Source organism: Vidua chalybeata, chromosome Z (genome assembly GCF_026979565.1).
Source record: "Vidua chalybeata isolate OUT-0048 chromosome Z, bVidCha1 merged haplotype, whole genome shotgun sequence".
Classification (NCBI taxonomy): Eukaryota; Metazoa; Chordata; class Aves; order Passeriformes; family Viduidae; genus Vidua; species Vidua chalybeata.
Genome location: NC_071570.1, coordinates 1289028 through 1309672, shown reverse-complemented (window position 1 = coordinate 1309672; position 20645 = coordinate 1289028). Strand labels below are relative to the sequence as shown.

Sequence of the window (20645 nt, the reverse complement as noted above, 5' to 3'; positions counted from 1 at the left end):
ATCAGTGGTGAAAGTAAAGAGCAATAAAGGATAATCATTATTTCTTTGGGATGTAATGACTTTGTGTTTGCAGTCACTCATTACAGTCCAAAGAGTTTCTTCATCAGGAAGTTCGTTTTCTGTAAGAAAACCTCTTTTCAGTAGAGATGGGAAAGAATAGCAAATTGAGCAGTCTATTAATCAATACAATTTCATCATTTTCATTGACTGCAGATTTTTATTTCTGGCTTCTTACTACTCAAAAGTAGGATCCTGCAGTCAGCAGGATGGTTTTGTAAAAAACGTTACTTCCAAAAAGAAAAGGAAGGGAGAAAAAGAAAAAAGGGGGGAAAAAACCAAAACAGTGGCATTATAAATAGGATTATTTTTAAATGGTTCAATTCAGCTGCCTTACTTTAAATCTACTAACAATCAGTCTTCAGCAAAACCATAATTATTAAGACAGTGAAGGTTGTTTCCTGACAGCAGCTAATTTTGAAGACTGTGGGTTTATCCGCTTTTCTTTTAACAGCACCACAGTAGAAGATGTTTCAAAGTTGCAGTGGCTTCTCTTAAAGTATCTCCACATAACAAGAAAAAGCATTCTGCCTAAAAGCTGCAAATATAAACATACTCACATCACAACTCCTGCCCTTAGTATGGTAAGAAAAAGAACCAAACCAAAGCAGACAAGTACCCCTCTAAAAAAGAAGGGGGGGGGAACAAAACAAGCAGCTTTCCTGACAGTTTTTTCCTCATAGTAAGGCCTTTTTCCTTTGCCATTGAACACAAAACAGAAAAACCAGCCCATTTACTAAATTCATACTGTGGGAATGCTGATTTTAATGGACTAGTTGGAGGACAGATATCAAAGAATATAAGGCAGCATATGATTTATTGTACCATTTTTTAAAAGTACCATGTTAAGGCAACATAAAAGCTTCCTGTCTTTATGTCTTTCCATTAAAGGCCCATGCACATTATTCTTGAACCACCAACTCATTAATAACTCTGGGGAAGGAACAAAGCAGAACAGTAAATATTAAGCACATGATTTTCAGCAAGTTCTGCTTTAGTTAAATTTAAATTTTCCATCAGAAAATGATTGTAACTTATACCACCACTAAGGAGGAGGTTGCATTCTTGGTAGCAAATCACAGAAAAGTCAGACAAACACAAAGTCTGCCTAGACTGAGAGGTAACACTCCAAAGCAAACCTCATAGCTCTTAATCCTGACAGTAACTAAAAAAATCATCCAGAAAAGCTGTATTTAATTTTTCCAATAACCAAACACTATTGGATTGATAGGGTAGTCACCTAAAGTATAGAAGTGGCAGATTTATACAATTCTAATTCAGGTCCCACAAGTCCATTCTGTGCAACAAATAAGGACCCATGAAGGAAAAAAAAAAAAACCATGAACATGCAGGAGTGTGAAATTAGAGCAGCAAGTACTTCCTAATGGCTGAAACCAGAAATGTCCCAGTAGACACTTCAACAGTACCTGCTTAGCACGCGCGATCTGCTTTATGAAGACGATATCACAACAAACCGTTTACAGTGAAAAGCATGAGGCAACCTAAAACTAAACTGCTGGAAGCTGTTCCTTGGACTGTCATTTATGTTTGTACCACTCATCTGCTCCCACTCCCAGACGGTGAGAGGCCCTGGTGGCCTTCTTCACGTGCCAGATACACAGGCTGGCTCTGGCTGTTACTATTCACTCATGCCAGAGGAGTCGCAGGCAGCGAGCAGGGATTCACCATCAGCTCATTTCTGATTACTGACAGTTGACAGTCCCTCTTAATATTTGCCTAATTATTAAGAAAATCAACAGTATGAGAGGAAGATCAAGCAGCCCAGAAAGGCAGAATATTAGGCTCCTTGCAGCCAGCTCTGTTTTGACCACACTCTCCTGTTCATTTTTGGATGGCAAAGCAGGTTTAAGCAATCCTACCTTTTAGCTCAACAGGCTGCTGTGCCCCAAAAATCAATCCCTCATCATGCCAGAACTGTTTTGTGGGGCCAAGCTATGAATCATTGTAGGGAATTATCTTGGCTGAAAAAATAAACACTTCTGCTGTGTTTTCCAGATAGATTAGCTCCTAATTAAACCTACAGAAGAACAATATAAACACTGGAAGAGACAGTGAAAGGGCAAGAGCATCTTGCATCAATGTTGCTGACAGAGATACAGCAACTTTGCAGTCGGCAGCACTGCTATTTGACAAACTATTCCATAGAGAAAACTACCTTGTGTTCTTCACAGAAACAGACCAAAAAGTCAACAGGACTGAAAAAATAAAACTCAGTAAAGAAGGCATGGCTGAGGAAATGAGCAACGCTAAACAATTTCACATGGAACCAGAAAAAGAGAGATTAACACATTCAGTCGAGTAGAGGTCAGAAAAAAACCCAAAAAAAGAGAACCACAAAGATGAGACATGGATAAAAGGAGGAAGAGATCAACCAAAGTGAATGGGGAAAAGAAAGAAAAGCAAAACAAGGACAAATAAAGAAATACAAAGTGCCAAGACACACAAAGCATAAGAAAATGAAGACAGCAGATCACAGAAAGTGGTGCTGTTTTAAGATCTGATATCATGTCTTCATGTTTCTCAAAGTAACAAGACAGTATTTCCCCATCTCTCAAGCCAAGGCACAAAGACTACTGTTCCACAGAAGATCCAGCTCTGTTTGACACCTGGGATCTACCGTATCTTGACTAACTTGAAACAGCTTCTGTAAAGCAAAGCACTAGTGACAAGTTCCTAACGAGAAAAAGCATACATGGAAAAGTGTTAAAAACCCCACAAACTTTCTTACATACACAGATTCAGATTTCCTTTGGAATCCTTCCCTGCAGATACTGTTTCCTTGCTATGGCCAATGCTTCTTGATGACAAGGGAAATTTGTCGGGCATCTGTGAAAGGAGTAAATCTACCCCAGCCCCACCACCTCCCCACTTTGCTGGTTTTTGCTTGGATAATTTGGGTTTGGCTGATTGCTTTTCCTACCAAGATGAACTTTTCTAACACGTTCTCTTCTAATGCTTTTCTCTGCCTCCTCCCCTATGGTACTGACATATGTAGAACAGAATTATGTCCAGAGTAGCACCCAAAGAAGACAGCCCTCTTCTCCCTGGGGATCACATCAGTCCCATCTTTGCAAAAACTTCAGGAAACAAAATCTTTTACTCTGAAGTATCACCAACTGTCTCCAGAAAAAAACCAACATAAAACATTTATACAGTTCCAACAACAGTTCCAAACAATCACTAGTTTTTCAGCAGACAACCAGAAGAAGTGAATTTAAAAGAGAAGAAAACTACAAAATTCTGTCCTGTACGACAGGTGAAAACTGGCTCCCTTCCACAAATCACAAACAAGCATCTTGCTCCTGGCACTTAAGCCTCATTAAAAAAAGAGCTAACTTGGTAATCTGGAAGATTTCAATCTCAGAAATTGACATTGACCTCCATTGTTCCATTCCTGCAGGCAAGGTTATCTGATATAGACAAATGCTGAGGGTGCTGTGCAGCCAACATAGTCCGATTTCACTCGCCAGTGGTTGTCTCAGGTAGATGAAACTAAATGGGAAATTTCTGTTTCCTTCCAATAGTAAGCTGCAGAAAAGATATCTCTAAAGAAAAGATATCTCTAAAAATATTTCTTCTCCCAGGCAAGAGCACCATCTGGTGTTCAGCTAATTAAAGCTTTCAACCTGCATTTGGATCATTTTATTGTACTGCTTGTCTTTTTAATTATGCTTCTAGCTTGAGGTTTTTTTGTTTGGTTAGGTTTTGGCTTTGTTGATTTGGGGATTTTTTTTAGCAAATTTACTCTGCACTGGATCTGGATTTCATGAAACCGGCATTAAAAAATGCAAAATAAGCTAACAAAAACTCCTTAACTTTCATGAGGGAATGAAGGAAAATAGAATAACCAAAATAAATTGGTGGGGTTTTATATGTAATTATTATTAACCCAAACAACAGAGTATTATATAAGTTCTTAGAATACTGTCAATCTTATTAGTCATGGGTAGGCTATAAATAATTCTTGTCTTCAGGGATCTTAGAGGAAACACAACTGCTCGTTCACACACTCCCAATTCCGTATTGCCCTCTACCAGCATTACAGCCCTCCACAACACTCTCCCTTCTTCCTAACCTCTAGCTATTCTCTCCAGGCAGAAGCCAAAATACTTCCTCCTCCTCACTCTTTACAAAAATAGCACCTGGTAAATGCTTCCCAGTTATTTACCTTAACCATTTTCCAATCTAGTTGCCTAAACTTTCACCAGTTTTATGCTGAAAACTGTAAAAACAGTTTAAGTAACACCTGAAGGTATTAATATCATATTGTTCTTGTAAGACTGATAATCAACACACATGCCAAGGAATTTAGCAATGGAGTTGGGTTAATAGAAGTTACAAGAACTTAAATCCTCTACTTCTGGAGATGTGCTATGGATCTTCTAAAAAATACTGATTTTATTTATACTCACACCGCTTTCTGGAATGAAAAAGCAATCAAAGCTTGAATTGTAAGTATTTAGAAAATATTTTTATGGACAATACACACCAAATTTCTTTTTAAGATGCAAAGAGGGTGAAAAAATGCCATACAGACTAAGCAATTCAAAAGCTGAAAAAAAGCCATACAGACTAAGCAACTCAAAAGCTAACTTACAATTAAATCATGCAAGAAGTACAATTCACTCTAAATTGAGAGGAAACATCAAATATTGGAATCTTCAGCAAATCCAGTCAACCCAAAGGCTATACCAAAGGAAAAGAAAGCTTCCTAAAACAACAAGGAAAAAAGGTTCCCCCAACACTACAGACCCTATTTCTGATCTTTACCAGGAGAATGAATAGCAATTACAGCTATTATGAAGAAGAAAGAAACCCACAGGAATGGAAGAGGTGGTGGAAAATGCTTCCAAACTTAGAACAACAGCCTATTTTACACAGGCATTTATTCCTCTGCTACCTAAAACAGGAATAATTAACATAACCACTCATTTGCTTTCAGACTGGTCACTTCTATAAACATATTATCAAAGCCAGCTCTTCAACACCCTCTTACCTGTTTGTTGGAGTGGTGAAGCTAAAAGACAGAAGCTGATTCCAGAACGGGTCATTCTCAGAGATGGGCTCTGATCCCGACAGTTTCTGTAAGTACTCATTTTCTGGAAGCTCACTGATGCTGCTGCTATTTGCTCCCATCTTCTTTATTTGGCAGATGTTTTTTCTAAATTTTCATTTCTTTGAGGAAAAAAAAGAAGAAAAAAATATTTTAACTCCTTTGCACAAACAACGAATATGCCGACCATGAGTTAGCCACCAGTAAAGCTTCAAATCACCTCCTTGAAGAATTACTTAGATGTAGGAATCAGGTGCATAGGAATATATTAGAAAGATTTCCTTTCAACAAACTTTGGACTATAACATCTTTGGTCAAGAAAGATAAAAGTTTTTGTGTTATTCCTTCAGTCATCATCTCACTCGTATTTTAATAAATTATACTCAGCAAGAACACTGCTTCACAGTTATATCAGTGACAAGGCTGCTAGCAGTGGGGAAAACTACACAGAATTCACAATTTTAATGGAAGTGTCAAGCTGACATACTATTCAGAAATATATTTTCGAACTGAACATGCACAGATAGAAAATTACTACTTCTGTAAAGATGCAGCTAATTCCTGCGTGCCACCAACAATCTACACCTTTAAAGTTCTGGCCTTTCCAAAGTAAGCATAGCTCTTATCATGCTTTTATGAAGTAAGTAAAGGTACTACTGACCATACATGAATCTCCTGACCTCTGTAAAATAATGTGGTTCCTTCCAGGCAACTACTTCAATGGGGAAAAGCCATAAAATGAACACATCAGAAATACAACTGCTTTTTGATGGAACACTAGAGAAGCTGGCGCTCCAAACCTTTTTACTATATGTGTTGTACTTGATCTGTATGAAAAATGAGAAGCTTTAAATTCTTCATGCTGCTTCTCATCTTTATAAAGAATTTAATTAACTAAGAGAACCACCACAATGCTATCGACTACGTGCCAGGTATGATCCCAAACTTCTACCTTTTGGGACAAAATAACCGTGACTGATTGGTTTAAAAGTTTGTATGAAAAAAGGCATCACCGTCAAGATAAAAGTGTTGCGCAACATGTACTGTAACCTAAATACTCACTCCTGAGCTGGCATAAGACATAAGAACAGAACAGTTGTATCAGAAGATGTAAGCTACTACCCAGCAGCAACTTTTCCCTTGGTTTCTAAAAAGATACAGATGCGAAGTGTCAGATACAAGATATCAGATACAAGAATCAGGACTGTACTGATACTATACTGATACTCTTAAACTCATCAACTTCGCAGAAGCAACTACTTCCAGAAAAGACACTTCTAAGAGCAATTAATATTAAAAAAGAACTGTGTAAATATGAAGAAAGGTTATTAAAAACAAACAGTAGATGCAACAAAAAGCTGCAAAAATAGCAGCCATTGTGGAAGTTTTCTGAAGAATTCATATTTGAGATTTAGAGCAACTGCAAAGTACCCAAATACGTCAGAAATAACAAATGGCCAGCACAGTCACAGCAGAGGAGACTCTACACCTTGAAATGGACCAGGTTACTCTAAGCCCCATCCAACCTGACATGTTTGCAACATGTTCAACTACCAACTACTGCAAAAGCCAACAATGATGCTGCTGGCCCTGGACCTATATTTTGACACAAGTCCCATCCCTGTGCCTTTAAATTACTTAAAGGTCCTACATTTATACCTTTATTTATTGGAGAAAAAACAAGTCTAGTCTCTGTCTGCTTCAAGTTCCCATTCTCTGCTCATGTTTTCCAGCTCACTTGCTCCAAGACAAACAACTAATAGTGAAGAGAACCAAGAGGCAGCTGTAGCCCTGCCTTCAAATGCCTCCACCTTCACCTGGAACTCTTGAGTTCTTCATGCCAGAGCACTGGCAGTACCCAAAACCTTTAGCCTGTTCTCCTAAGATGAGTCACCCAATTCTCTATTTACAAGCTACTCTTACAGCTCACTGCAGCTCCCAAAGCCCCCACGTTTAAACCACTTTCCCAGAAATATGACAGCAACTGGAACAGGTTTCAAGTTAATTCTTGAAAAGGAGTCATGCTTGCTTTCCAGATTTCCTACGGCATGCCAGCAGGTTCAATACCATTAAGACAAAATCCAAAACAAAGAGGGCTTTAACAGCAAGTCTTAGCAAAATTTTATTGTCTGTTTTCAGAGTCAGTATCAAATCACAGTGCCCAAAAAGGTGCCCAGTTCCATAGCCACACTCCCAAACAACATGACAGCTGTGGAGCCCCTTGTGAGCCCTCCTGCCCTAATACCCAGCTGGCTCCCTCCAAAGTGCAGAGAACATTTTCCATTCCACAAACCTTCCCCAAAGCAACAGAAAAATAAGGCACTGGCTGATTATTTTCTCCTCTAAATGAAATAAATACCAAGCCATCCAAATATCAAAATAATCCTGCTTGCTTGAGCTTTAAATACCTGACAGTAGTTTGTAGATAAGGAGACCTGGCAAGCTTTGACTTCCACTCATTCAAGAGCCAAAAAATCTTGGAGCAATCAAACAAACATACATATTTTTTTCTCTCTCTTACAGCCCAGGTCGTTTCTTTCCTCTCCTAAGTACATTACGCTCACTACACCCCTCTGAAGTAAAAATCTCAGCAAGTTCTACTGATCCTTCCTGTGGATGACTACACTTACAGACACACAAAGCTAACTCCTTCCATCAGGAACTTGTGTTATCCCAAAGCTTGAGGAAGTGCTGTGCAATGACTTCATGATGCAGCCTGAGCACCTTCAGTTCCCACAGTCTGAACCACAGGCCCTGCTTTACATAACCAAGACATTTCTGAGGAACTACAGACATCAAGTGACCCAGGAAACAAGTCTCTACTTCAGAGGTCATGAATATCCTAGAGAAAAAATGTCTAAAAATAATTTAAATAGGAAAAAAAAATCAACATTTAATTTCCAGGCATTTAAACAATAATAAGAGATTAACCCCAATGCTTTAACTTAGTTGATTACATGCTAGCCATGAACTCAAACACATTTCCAATTCAGCTGCTACTAAATAATATTAAATTAAATGGCAGTCACCACGTTAAATCATTTTCAAACATGCTATCAAATATTTCTTTAAGAAATTTTTTTTCAGCCTTTAGCTGGAAAGGACACTCAAATAAAACATGTAACCACTTAAATGTCCACACTGTTTTTGAATAAGAGGCACTGCCTCTGTGCCTGCATGCTGGTTAAGACAGTAGAGGTTCAACTCACTGGAAAATATAAAAGGTTCATCAGTACTTAGAACAGATTCACAACAGTATGATTTAAGCAGTATTTAAAACATCTATTTATTTATCCATGATTTTTCCTGCACTTGAATTTCATAACAGCCCTCACTGCACAGAAAGGCTGCTCCAGGGGATCCCAAAGAAACTGCAAGAAACAAAGTTAAACAGCTTCTGCTTCCTCACATGCTGAAGTGGGACAGCCCCAACAAACACCAAATCACAGGAAATTCCCTTTCACTCCAGGAAATTCAGTCCTTACTCTAGCAGTAAATTACCAATGAAATCTGATTGCCTTTTCCTTGAAATACACTAAATAAATAAATATGCATGGTTCATTAAAATATGATTTTGCAAAAAGCCAATCTACTTATTTGCCAGCCCAACCCCCTAAAAAAAAAAAGCACCAAAAACCAGACACAACTTATTAGCAACTCATTTAGTTTAACTCAGTATTATTACACCCCCAAAGAATCATAGCCTGGTCTGCAAGTGTCATTCTCCATTAAATACAGCATCTGTTTAGTCCGAGAACTTGGCTCCATGATCCAGCAGTAGAGGCTTTAGAGCAACACAAGGGAGTTTTTTTGCACATCAGGACTCACTCCAATCTCAAATTGCTAGGGGTAGCTAAATCCCAAGTTTACTGTTTCTTCTAGAAGATTTTAGTATTAATTATTAACAAGGCTTACAAGACTATAATTTTTCCTCTGAAAGAAAGTTAAAAGCAATTCAGCAATACATAGATGCCATGTTTGAGCTCCTAAGTGTAACTCAAGGTACAGATGTGTACTGTTGAACTTGGGAAAAATTTGTCATCTTCTATATATCTTCTATTTTAAAAGGTTTAGACAAGTAATTCGAGTTCCTTTCAGGATTATATCTCCTACTGGTCTCACAACTTAATTGCTAATGCTGGAATTTTATCTGTCCAGTACAGCCAGCTGGCCCCTTCCAAAACTACGCTTGCCATGATCATCTGGCTTAGTCTGCGGACATCTTGAATAAACTAGATTACCTATAGCTGTGGGATTTTTTTTTTAAATAACTGCTTTAAAGTGTAAGAATTTGAGATGGTCATGCACACGATTTTACAGTGCCATCTGAGATCTGGTCACTAGATTGAGTCTTTAACACAACTACATGAAAATACTGAAAACATTTTAAAACCTAACAAAAATTTAATTTCTACACACAGCAGGACTTTGGTTACCTTCATAGTTAGCAGCTTTATGAACTAAAGCAAATGGACATTGTTTTCTTTCCAAGCAAAGGAGCCACAATCACTGTAAAGATGAGAACATGAGATGTAATGCTGCTCATTCAGTATTACCAAAGCACTGCACTGAAGTTTCTGGCTGATTCCTATTTGTATCCAAGAAAAGCAGATTTCGGACCATCTTTCACCCATGAGGCATTAAAGCATCCCACAAAATCCTAAGCTAAATCTTGCCACAGAGGTATGAGACTACTGCAATATATTTACATATAATTCTCCATACAACAGAAAACACAGAAGTTAGATTAACAGTATGTATTATTCAACTCCAATACTTGAATTTTACTGTTCACACGATATATTTTAATTCTGACTACTCACTCATGTTACAGCAATATTTCACAGATTCACAGAATGGTTTGTTTTGGAAGGGACCTTTAAAGGCCATCCCATTCCACCCCTTCCATGGCCAGCAACACCTTCCACTATGCCTGGTTGCTCCAAGTCTCATCCAACCTGGCCTGGAACACTTCCACAGATGGGGCAGCCACAATTTCTCTGAGCAACTTTGTAGCTTTCCAGGCACATTAAGTGTTTATTTACCTGAGCTGCTTGGGGAATTGTTTTGGGGAAGTTTTGATGCTGTTAAAAAGTCTGAAAAAAAAAAAAACAAGAAATTAGATTCTATCTTTCTACAAAGACAAAAAGCAGTTATGCAAATACTTCATTCATACTCGGAGATCACTCACTAATTTTCATACAAAGAGGTCCAAAACTGTAAGAATTTTGGCTTTACTAATTAAATTGGTAAGATTTTGCTAAGCAAAACTAATGATGCAGACATACCTGGCAATAACAATTCATGCCAGTAAAAGGGATCTTCAGGAAAAAAAATCTTTACAATCCTCAGACTTTAGGATTTTTTGCCATTTTAAATCAGAAAAGAGCATTGAAATAGCCTTTGTTTTTGATGCATGTTAATGAGCCAGAATATTCCAACTATTATTGCTTAGCAATCTTCAACAGTATCAAACCACTATTAAAAATTCACCTTTTCTGATACACCAGTTAGCTACAACCAAGCAGTCTGGGAGATTTCAGAATGGAATAAACACATCCTTCATGACCAATTAGAAAAGCTTCCTACTGTTTTTAAGTTAACAAGTTACACAGGAAAGACTGTTTCTGTTCACTTTACACTAATTTGTAATTTTCCCCCCCCTTTTCTACTGCCTTTTTGGCAATCACTCCTTTCTTCAGTTCCCTTTACCCACCCCTTTTACTTTTCCATGCTGAAAAAGATACATACCAAATCTCCTCCCTCCAGAAAAAAAACCACCAAAACCACAAAAAACACAGTTTTATGAGAAGCAGCAGATAGGCAAGCTGCTTTTGTGAAAAACACAAAATAAGTGCTCTTTTAGAGAACCTGGCTGACCATGATGGGGTCCATCTTTGAAGCTGGGGCGCCAATACCATTCTCATGGCTTTTTTAATAATCCTCTCTTTCTCCTCTACCCACTATTTTTCAGACACTGCCAAGTTTGATGGCTACTGTCATGATACAACCCTCTAACCTATCTTTGCAGTAGCCCAGCACACTAACTATTCACCAGGTACCAAAGTGTCTTCCTGTAGACCTCAGCCCATCAGGACAGAAGCACTTTTGGATGGCAGTAAGAAATGCAACAGAATTATGAAGTGGTCCCCACAATGCCTAAGAACAAGAACAATACCAAAAAAAAAAAAAAAAAACCCATCTTGAGGTCTTTAGGCAGCTCTCAACATAAATTATCTGACTTGCTCACTGTTTACTCAGCTGGATGAACAAACACAGCATCTCTTTCGGTTCTCCTGCTCTGTTCTAGTGCCTTCCCCTACCACAGCAAGAACCTGAATTGAGAAGCAGTGAAGTGACATCAGAATGGTCCTTCTGGGTTCCACTGAAGCCTGAAGAGTCTTGCACATAGCAGAAGTGATCAAACTCAATAGATTTACTGCAGGCAAAGAAGGCCTCTCACAGGGAAGGCAAGCAGCTGAAAAAATGAGTGACAATGCTGTGTTTTCTGCTCCAGTTCCTTTTCCACAACATTTTCGTGGGAGTCAGTCATCAATAAAAGCCTAATTCTGAAGAGCACAATCTGCTTCCTTCATGTCCCACCTACGGGACAGTTGTTCTACTCACAGCTGAAGAAGGGATTTCTCATAACCTTCATGGTGAGGCAGAGTATTTCAAGCAGAAGAATTCAGATGTGAGTGAGCCCAGATGTCGTGGTGCTTCCCCAGACTGCTCAACAAGGGATGCTATTGTCTTTGACAGCTCACCCTACACAGTTTGTCTAATTTTAATAAAATGTTCTAAAAGAAGATGACAGAAAAATGAAAACCTAAATTCTATAAATGAGACTGAGATGTACTGATCATGTTTCTCAGCACCATCTCAGAAAACTAACGTATTTTCATACACTCTATAATCTCTAACCTCCAGGTTACTGGTGATCCCCTCTGCTAATTTCTGATCACCAAATCTAATAATTTTGTTAAGCAGATGCCCACTTACTAATCTCAGAATACCTTACTTCAAGTGAACTACTAGTCACCTTCACAGGTCGCCTTCAAAGCCATGTCCTGAACTGGATCTACTGAGGAGGATAAAAACACCTTGCTCAAGTTGCTTTTCTCTAAAGTTACAAGAGATCAAAAATAATTTACGCAAAAATGCCACTCCAACCTTTCACCTCATAACAGAAAATTTAAATGCAGAGCGCTCTAGAAAATATTAAAAAGTTATATGATAGCCTCGAACACCAAAAAACAAATACAGGCTTGTGGCAAACTAGACCCCAAAATTATCATATTTCCACACAACACGTATTGGCCTTTCCATTAGCACATACCCATTAGTGACACAGCTAATCTATATGAAGCTTTTTGTCCTCTATCCCCTCAGTCACCATGTTCTGTCAGGGCAAGCCTCCTGAGGAAGGTACATGCCAAACCTCTTGCGGAAGCTTTTGCTGAATCCTGCATGTGAAATGCCTTTCTGTTAAGAAGTTCAGAGAGCTCCTATTCAACTTTTACAGGTAAATAAGCATTTAGAGCCTTTAAGGACTTCTTTGTCCAATTTACAAACAAAGCAATTTATGCAACAAAACATATCTCTAGTCCATTAATACAAAATCCCACAAGATCAATTAGAGAGTCCTCAATTTTGTTCATTTTTAGTGCAGGCAGTCACAGTCCCATACTAAAACATGATACTTGAAGCCAAATCTCCCTGAAGGTTCAAAAGCCTCTCTATATATAAAATTTAGCAAGAGTTAACAAAATTTAAAGATACAAAAACTATAAAGATCACTTTTCTGTTGAAACTCCTACATAATAAGTTATGAAATAAATACTGCACCAAGCCTACCTATCTGAGAGCAGAATGACAGCACCAATTTTACAAAAACATCCTGTCACAGAGGGGAGGAGAGGTTGTGTGGAGGCAATTATGAAAAAATTTAATTACGAAGAAAGGTACCTCTATCCTTGCTCTTACATTCCAACACCCCAAGAAAAGGTCAGCACTCAAACACAGCTAGTGTTTTTTTGGAGTACATGCAGAAATAAATTCTTTAATCCAATTAGTAAACACTGTGAGAAGGGAAGAAGGCTGGGTCAAGCACACCTTGTAATTTCTGGGTAAAACACCTGTTACAAAACTATTACAGGTAAGTAACGCATTTTTCAAAAGTTTCAAGAAGTGAAAATTCAAATACTATCTCCACTCTCTGCAGTGGGCAGGTATTTCTGTACAGGTTTTGTTTGCTCTCACCAGTAAGATTCCTGCTCCCAGCCAGGACAGGTGTGCTGGAACTATAAAATGTGAACAACAAACTGAACTTTAAACAAGAATATCAAAGGGTTATGGAGCTTAAAAATAAAGACAAATCAAGAATGTACACAACCCATACTGAGAGCTGCCTTCACAGATTAAGGACAGAAGCACATCAGAACCAACATTGCTGGTTTGACATTATCTTCTTCCAGTGGCCAAAAAGAAACTTTTATTACTACTAATACAGCAATGGTTTTCAAAAACAGTTTTACACCAACTCCCTGATCATCTATGATAGATTATAGTGCTGGAAATTTTCTTCAATATGACAATGCTTTGATGACTTTGTCCCTTTCCTCTGTTTTTTTTTTTTTTTAAACCTTCAGTATACCTACCTAAAAATCAATTTATAGTAATTCATTGTTTCTACCATAATTGAAATGGACAGGTGGGTTGGATATGACACAAGTCAGACTAAACGTAGGTTGATGTAGTAAATCAAGTAACTTCTATATGGAAGGGATGTTAAGATTACTGTTACACACAAGTATTTCCTCCCTATTTCACTATCAGATGCAAGTAACACCTGCCTAAAGGCCAAAGTGATGTTTCAACAAGATAATTCAAATACCATTTAAGCTTCAAAGAGATGCTCAGATGTTCATTAAAAGGCCTGCATTTGTTTCAATATTGGTGTATTTTGCTATATATAAAAGTTTATACAACTATTTTGGTATCTATGCTCTTCCACAGTTTGGGCATTAACCCTATTTTTGCAACAGGATTATTTGTCTCTGCTTTTAAAGTTTCTCACAGCTGAAGATCCAACTACAGCATAAAAAAGGATGTTATGCAGAAAGAAAAATCTGCTCTGTATGTGTAATAATTTTATATTATATTACACATCATGATTTATATTACCTATCTTCAGGATCTCCTGCAAATTCAGTTATACTTGCCAGGGTGTGGGATTACTTCAAGATGCAATAGACTTTCCACTCTAGAGAATACACTTTGAAAAATACTGCTAAAATCATTCATTGTCTAGTGTGACATCAGTTCAGCAGCCACCAAACAGGATTTCTTGCTTTTAGTGACTTTTGTCCATCATTAGCATGTTAAAAACATCTTAAGGTCTTAAAAACACAGAATGTCAGAAAATGCCAGAGGGCAGATTTGTATTAGATATTGGGTAGGAATTGCTGGCTGGGAGGGTGGGCAGGCCCTGGCACAGGGTGCCCAGAGCAGCTGTGGCTGCCCCTGCATCCCTGGAAGTGTCCCAGATGAGGCTGGACAGGGCTTGGAGCAGCCTGGGACAGTGGAAGGTGTCCCTGCCCATGGCAGGGGGTGGAACAGGATGATCCTTAATGTCCTTTCCCACCCAAACCAGTCTGGGATTCTATGATCTCCGAATCTTCCTCTCAATCTGATAAAATCACTGGCAGGAAGCACCAGATCCATCTGAGTTTAGCAGTAACTTGCTACAAGTACTTTTTTTTTACTGATTTAGCAGGAAATACGATGGATTAGAAGCTCTGCTAGTAAAACATCAGCACGGGACTGTAGGAGGAGGAGCTGAGGGATGCCAGCCAGGTGACAGTGCTGAGCTGGGTCCATCATTCCCCGCGCTGTCCACGGGCCTCTGCTGATGCAGCAGCAGCGGAAAGAGAAAACAGCCCATGGAAATGACAGCAGGAGGCCCTCCCAAGCTCCCGGCAATCTAAGGAGAAACGGCGGTTTCCTAGTCGACCCAGCTGGAGCACCTCGAACGTCTGTCAGTTGGGAATTGACACAATGTGGGATTACACAACCCTGCGTTGGGACACTGGACCCAACCACCCGGGAGCCTCTTTCCACTCCCCTGCACTCCAAAAGTGATCCAGGATGGAAATATCAACAGCTTACTTCTGCAAATACCCACAATGATTAGAACTGCAGCCCAGCACGTTATCCCACGGCACAGGAGAGGGAAAAAATTAGATTATGGCCCCATGAACTCCCTGAGCTCTCCAGCACAGGAGATTAAAAAGAATAAATAAATAAACAAACAGTGCTTGGCATGAAGGCATACGAGGTAACACAAAGCCTGGCAACTAAGGTGAGATACCAATTCAAATTTAAACTAAAATATGCCTCACTTTTGATAAATATGATCATTCATAAGTATGAATACTGTTGGTAGGAGTGAGAAGGCAGAGTGAGCCCCAGGAGATCTGAGATGCTGCAGAGGAATAGAAAAGCCTCTGCTTCTCAAGAGCCAGATGGAAAAACCAATCAATTTATCATCTAGCCATGAAAAATAAATATCATTAAGAGCACATAAGAAAAATACAGGTATAAATCTCTGGCTTTCCAGTCCTGGGCGCATTTAAAGGGACACAGGGACATTGACGGGACCCTGAGGGATCACAGGATCCCTGTAAGGGAGCACTCAAGGTCTGGGTAAAGGGGCAGAGGCACATTCTGGGAACCCTGGCAGGGATCCCTGAGGGACACAAGGACATTCACGGGACCCAGCGCGGGATCGATTCGTGGATCCCAAAGGGAGACAGGTATAGCCCGGGAACCCTATGAGGAAGATGCCCCAGCCCGGGCGGGGACACGGCGGGGGCCGGTGCCCCGGCAACTCTCCGCAGCGCCGGTGTCGAATTACGCAAGGCATCGCTCCATCTATCGCGACACAGGCCCGCGCCACGAGGGGACGGTGACGTCGGGGCAACCGGGGGGATCTCGGGGGCCCCTCTGGGAGCCGGCGGCCGCCGGGTCCACCCGTCGCCCATACCCCTCGAAGGCACCGCCGAGGCCGCGCTTACCGTCCGTGCCCTGGGCCCGAAGTCGGTGGCGGGGTCGGTGGCGGGTGCCTCGGCCCGTGCCGCTGCCGGGTCCCCTCACGGCCCCTCACCGTCCCCGCCCGCCTCCACGTCGCCGGCGCTGCCCCGCTGCGCGTGCGCGAAGCCCGCGAGGGGCGGCGCGCAGGGCACCACGGGAGTTGTAGTTCCTGACGGGCGGGGCGGCCATGACAACTCCCGTGCCCGGGGCTGAGCCCCCAGCGTGGGCAGCAGGGCAGGGGGGATTCTGCCCCTGTGCCCCTGTGCTCAGCTGAGAGCCCACCTGCAGAGCTGCCCCAGCCCTGGCTCCAACAGCACAAGGACGTGGAGCTGCTGGAGCCAGCCCAGAGGAGGCCCCGGAGCTGCTGCCAGGGCTGGAGCCCCTCTGCTCTGGAGCCAGCCTGGCAGAGCTGGGGCTGTTCAGCTGCACAAGAGAAGGCTCCAGGGAGAGCTCAGAGCCCCTGCCAGGGCCTCAAGGGGCTCCAGGAGAGCTGCACAGGGACTGGGGACAAGGCATGCAGGGACAGCACACAGGCAATGGCTTCCACTGCCAGAGGGCAGGCACAGGTGGGAGATTGGGAACTGGGAATTGCTGGCTGGGAGGGTGGGCAGGCCCTGGCCCAGGGTGCCCAGAGCAGCTGTGGCTGCCCCTGGATCCCTGGGAGTGTCCAAGGCCAGGTTTGATGGGACTTGGAACAATCTGGGACAGTGGCATGTGTCCCTGCCCATGGCAGGGGATGGGACTAGATGAGGTTTAAGGTGCCTTCCAACCCAAACTATTCTGTGATTCATTCTGATTCTCTACTCTGCATCCCACATTTTCAGTGGGACATGAGGTAAGCCCAGCAAATTGGACTAACAGTGAATGTCTGAGGGCAGGAGGATTTACCAGGCCCCATCCTGCCTTTGTGCTGCTTCAAATCATTGCTTCTCCAAGGGTAACTTTTCAAGTGGGGTTTGTGCCATCAGCAGCAGCTTCCAGGGTACCCATCGACTCATTAAGAGGGAAACCCTTCCCAGTGTAGTCCTGAGTTTATTCCCACACTCCACGTGGTGTGTGGCAGCAAATCCCTGGGCCGTGCACGCCAACAGCAGGTCTGCAAACAGCACCAGTGGGGTGTAGCCCTGGGCAAACATTGCCACGTTACAGCAGCAGCCCTGCTCCGGGGCTTGGCCTCGGATGGGAATGGCTGCAGCCACAGAGGTGCTGCGTGGTCAACAGCACGGCTGTGAAACACCGCCTGCCAAAAAAAGAAAGGTTTCGTAGAGCAATCCCCGTGCCAAAAAACAAGCATTGCTACGCCTGTGGGTGTATAAACGCATCTATTCACAACATGTCAATTTATGTTTCACTGTCTTCCCTTCGCCGGGTTTGGGCAGGGCTTGGAGCAACCAGGGATGGTGGAAAGTTGTCCCTGCCCATGTGGCAGGATGAGATTTAAGGCCCCATCCAACTCAAACCACACAGTGATTCTAAAACAACAGTGACAGGGAGACACAGCACTGCTATCCAAAAGCAAAAGAATCACCACGGCTAGCATGGCCTTCTAGACCTTTTCAATTAAATTACTGCAGCCAAGTTCAGTGAAAACAGGAATAACGGCAGTCTGTTACAACCAAAATATTATTTGGTTCAGCAAGCGTTGCTCTAACAATCAGAAAACTGCACAAAGAAGATAATCCTTTCTTTCATGTCTTAGGCAGTTTAATGAAACAGTTATTTCTCACTGAAGGAGATTTTAGTTAACCTAAGTGTAAATTAAATTTCTCTTCATTTCCTTCACCTGAAACCTCTGAAGCCACTGTTCTTTCAGCAGTAATGTTCTCCATTGTACAGAAATCATGAAGGAATTACTCTAAGGACTGAACCTCAGCAGCATGTCCAGCAGCTCCCAGAATTCAGCTGGGACATGATTGCTCCATCTGGGTAATAACAGCATAATGTGTTCCTGTCATTAGGTCAGAATTTATTTTCAGTTTAGACATTCTTAGCAGTGGATCATGTGCAGTTTAACATGCCAGAATTTCCTTTCCTTTCAGGAACAGGCCATCAAAAAAATAATCAGCAACATAAAATGAACTCATTTTATTTAAGATTTTTTGGCACGTACTTGCATTTTTTAAAATGTGTTTTTCAACTAACTTCTTGGCATCCAGCAATTTGTGCAAACCAACACACAGAAGGTACCACATCTCATTAAGACCTTCTCATTAAGAAAAAATATTTGAATTAGTTGATTTGAATGGGGTTTTTTTCCAAATATTAATTTATTGATCTTTCCTCAATAGTATAAATGAAGCCAGACAGGTTTAATGCTGGAGAACTTAGGACTAGATTTGCAGTACTTTGGTCCCCGAAAGATGCCAAGTCTGAAATTTTCTAAAAGTCTTCAGTGTAAATGAAGCTGCTACTTGGTCTAGGAAATTCTGGTAGATGTCCATGTGCCACCATCAGGTGCCTAAACCTTTTGTAAATCTTGTTTTTAACGAGTAACGAGCACATGGGAATTTTCTTAGTTAAATTCAACTCACTTGATCAATATTATTCCATCACATGAGGATTTCCTTAATTTCTGCCTGCTTGTTTTTCTTAAAGAAGGCTTTGTGAACTCCTTTGCATCCCAGCAGATGATCTCATGCACTCCGGCCCAGACTTGGGCCTTTGCTTTCACTCACTTTTTATTTAACTATTCACAACACAACAGGATTATTGACCTATTCTTGAAAAAGAATAGGGGCAGAAGAGTTATAACACAAATCTCCTGACAGGACTTCTAGTGAAGTGCCCCATGCAGAAAGTTTTGTGATGTAGATTGCTCCATTTAGGGTTTAACTGCAGCTAATAAAAGCAGTGTAACCATTCCAGAGGCCATAAATATGTAATCTTACTTGCATTATCTGCCTGTTTTTGCAGTTTTTTCCTGCAAAAAGAAGGCCTGATGTTTAAATATGGTGCTGGCACACAGCTGGAAGCCTGGTGCAACCTGCAGTCTAATTTACCATACACTTTATTTTCTGTGTTATTGTTCAATGCATTTTCTTCTGTAATAATATCCAAAATAACAAAAAAAAAAAAATTAATTATGCAGACTTCATAAATTGACTGAATACATTTACCAATTAAAGGAGCCCCAGTAAAGCTCTTGCTCTACTTTTTGTTGCATTCCCAGCTGTTTAGAGGTGGATATGCTCTAAAACTCTGGCCTGTTTATGAGATGCCCAGCATATTAAAACAGCATGGAAGGGACAATCTCTTCAGCAATGCTCAGGATGTCAGAACATGCATTCTTGTTTAGCTGCAGAGTTGCAGATTGGACTGGGCATGACTGAGGCATCTCCAGTCCTGTGTCCAGTTTTGGGTCCTTCATGACAAGAGGGACAGAGGGGATGGAGTGTGTCCAGGGCAGGGAATGGAGCTGGGAAGGGGCTGGAGCCCCAGGAGCGGCTGAGGGAGCTGGGAAGGGGCTCAGCCTGGAGAAAAGGAGGCTCAGGGGGGACCTTGTGGCTCTGCACAGCTCCTGACAGGAGGGGACAGCCGGGGGGGTCGGGCTCTGCTCCAGGGAACAGGGACAGGAGGAGAGGGAACGGCCTCAGGCTGGGCCAGGGCAGGCTCAGGGTGGACAGCAGCAGGAATTTCCCCATGGAAAGGCTGGTCAGGAATCAGAAGGGTCTTCCCAGGGAGGTGTTGGAGTTCCCATCCCTGGAGGTGTCCACGGAATGACTGCATGTGGCACTCAGTGCTCTGGGCTGGTGACAAGGTGGGGATTGGTCACAGGTTGGACTCAGTGGTCTTTTCCAACCTAAATGATCCTAAGATTCAGTGATCTAGGAGGAAGCTGTGATACACTGATCCGATGGGGGGGTTATGTTCCAAAGACGAGGTAAGAGCTGGTTAAACAGCAATTCCAAACTCAGGTCTGAACAGAGTTGCTCCTTAAGGAAGAGCAAACAGCATTAATCAAGGTCTGACACAGAGGTGTCTGTGCCTGACCTCACTGCAGTCATGGCTGTGGCTGCAGGGGCACATCTGTGAACGCTGCACAGCAACTCACACCAGGTCTGACCAAACCAGAAATTAAGCACCTCACCAGGGGCACTGGGCAAAATTAAGATGCTAGAGTAATTAATTAACTGCTGAGAGAAATCACAGTCGCAGGAATAACACTGGGCCACAGTGACAGTTCAGGGACTGCCTGTATAAAAAGGTGCATTTTTAGGCCTGCCTGAGGGAGGATTTTAGGGAAATCAAATAATAAATAACACTCCAAAACTCTTGGGATGGTTTCGTGTTGAATCTTTTAAAGAGCGCTCTGGTTTGGCAGAAATGAAAAAGCAGGAATTACCACTTTTATTCCTTAATAAGCACAGGGACACTTAAAAACCTTCATAGCTGGGACGCAAGTCAGCAGCAGAATCCATCT

At 41.6% G+C, this 20645-nt stretch overlaps 1 protein-coding gene across 7 annotated transcripts in view; it reads right to left on the bottom strand.

The window, feature by feature from the left end:
• Positions 1 to 16304, bottom strand: part of DYM (dymeclin) — a 212008-nt gene extending 195704 nt beyond the window's left edge. For 4 of the 7 annotated variants that reach the window (XM_053931483.1, XM_053931487.1, XM_053931488.1 and 1 more), the window contains exons 1-2: positions 16210 to 16304; positions 5075 to 5253 (exon numbers count right to left, since the gene is read on the bottom strand). In XM_053931483.1, the coding sequence (XP_053787458.1) occupies positions 5075 to 5214 (140 nt within the window). In that variant the 5' untranslated portion in view covers positions 5215 to 5253; positions 16210 to 16304. Of the gene's footprint in view, positions 1 to 5074; positions 5254 to 6193; positions 6279 to 9567; positions 9641 to 10176; positions 10226 to 16209 lie in introns of those variants that run through there. The other 3 variants (XM_053931486.1, XM_053931485.1, XM_053931484.1) reach the window with 3 other exon arrangements.
• Positions 16305 to 20645: the final 4341 nt, after the last annotated feature.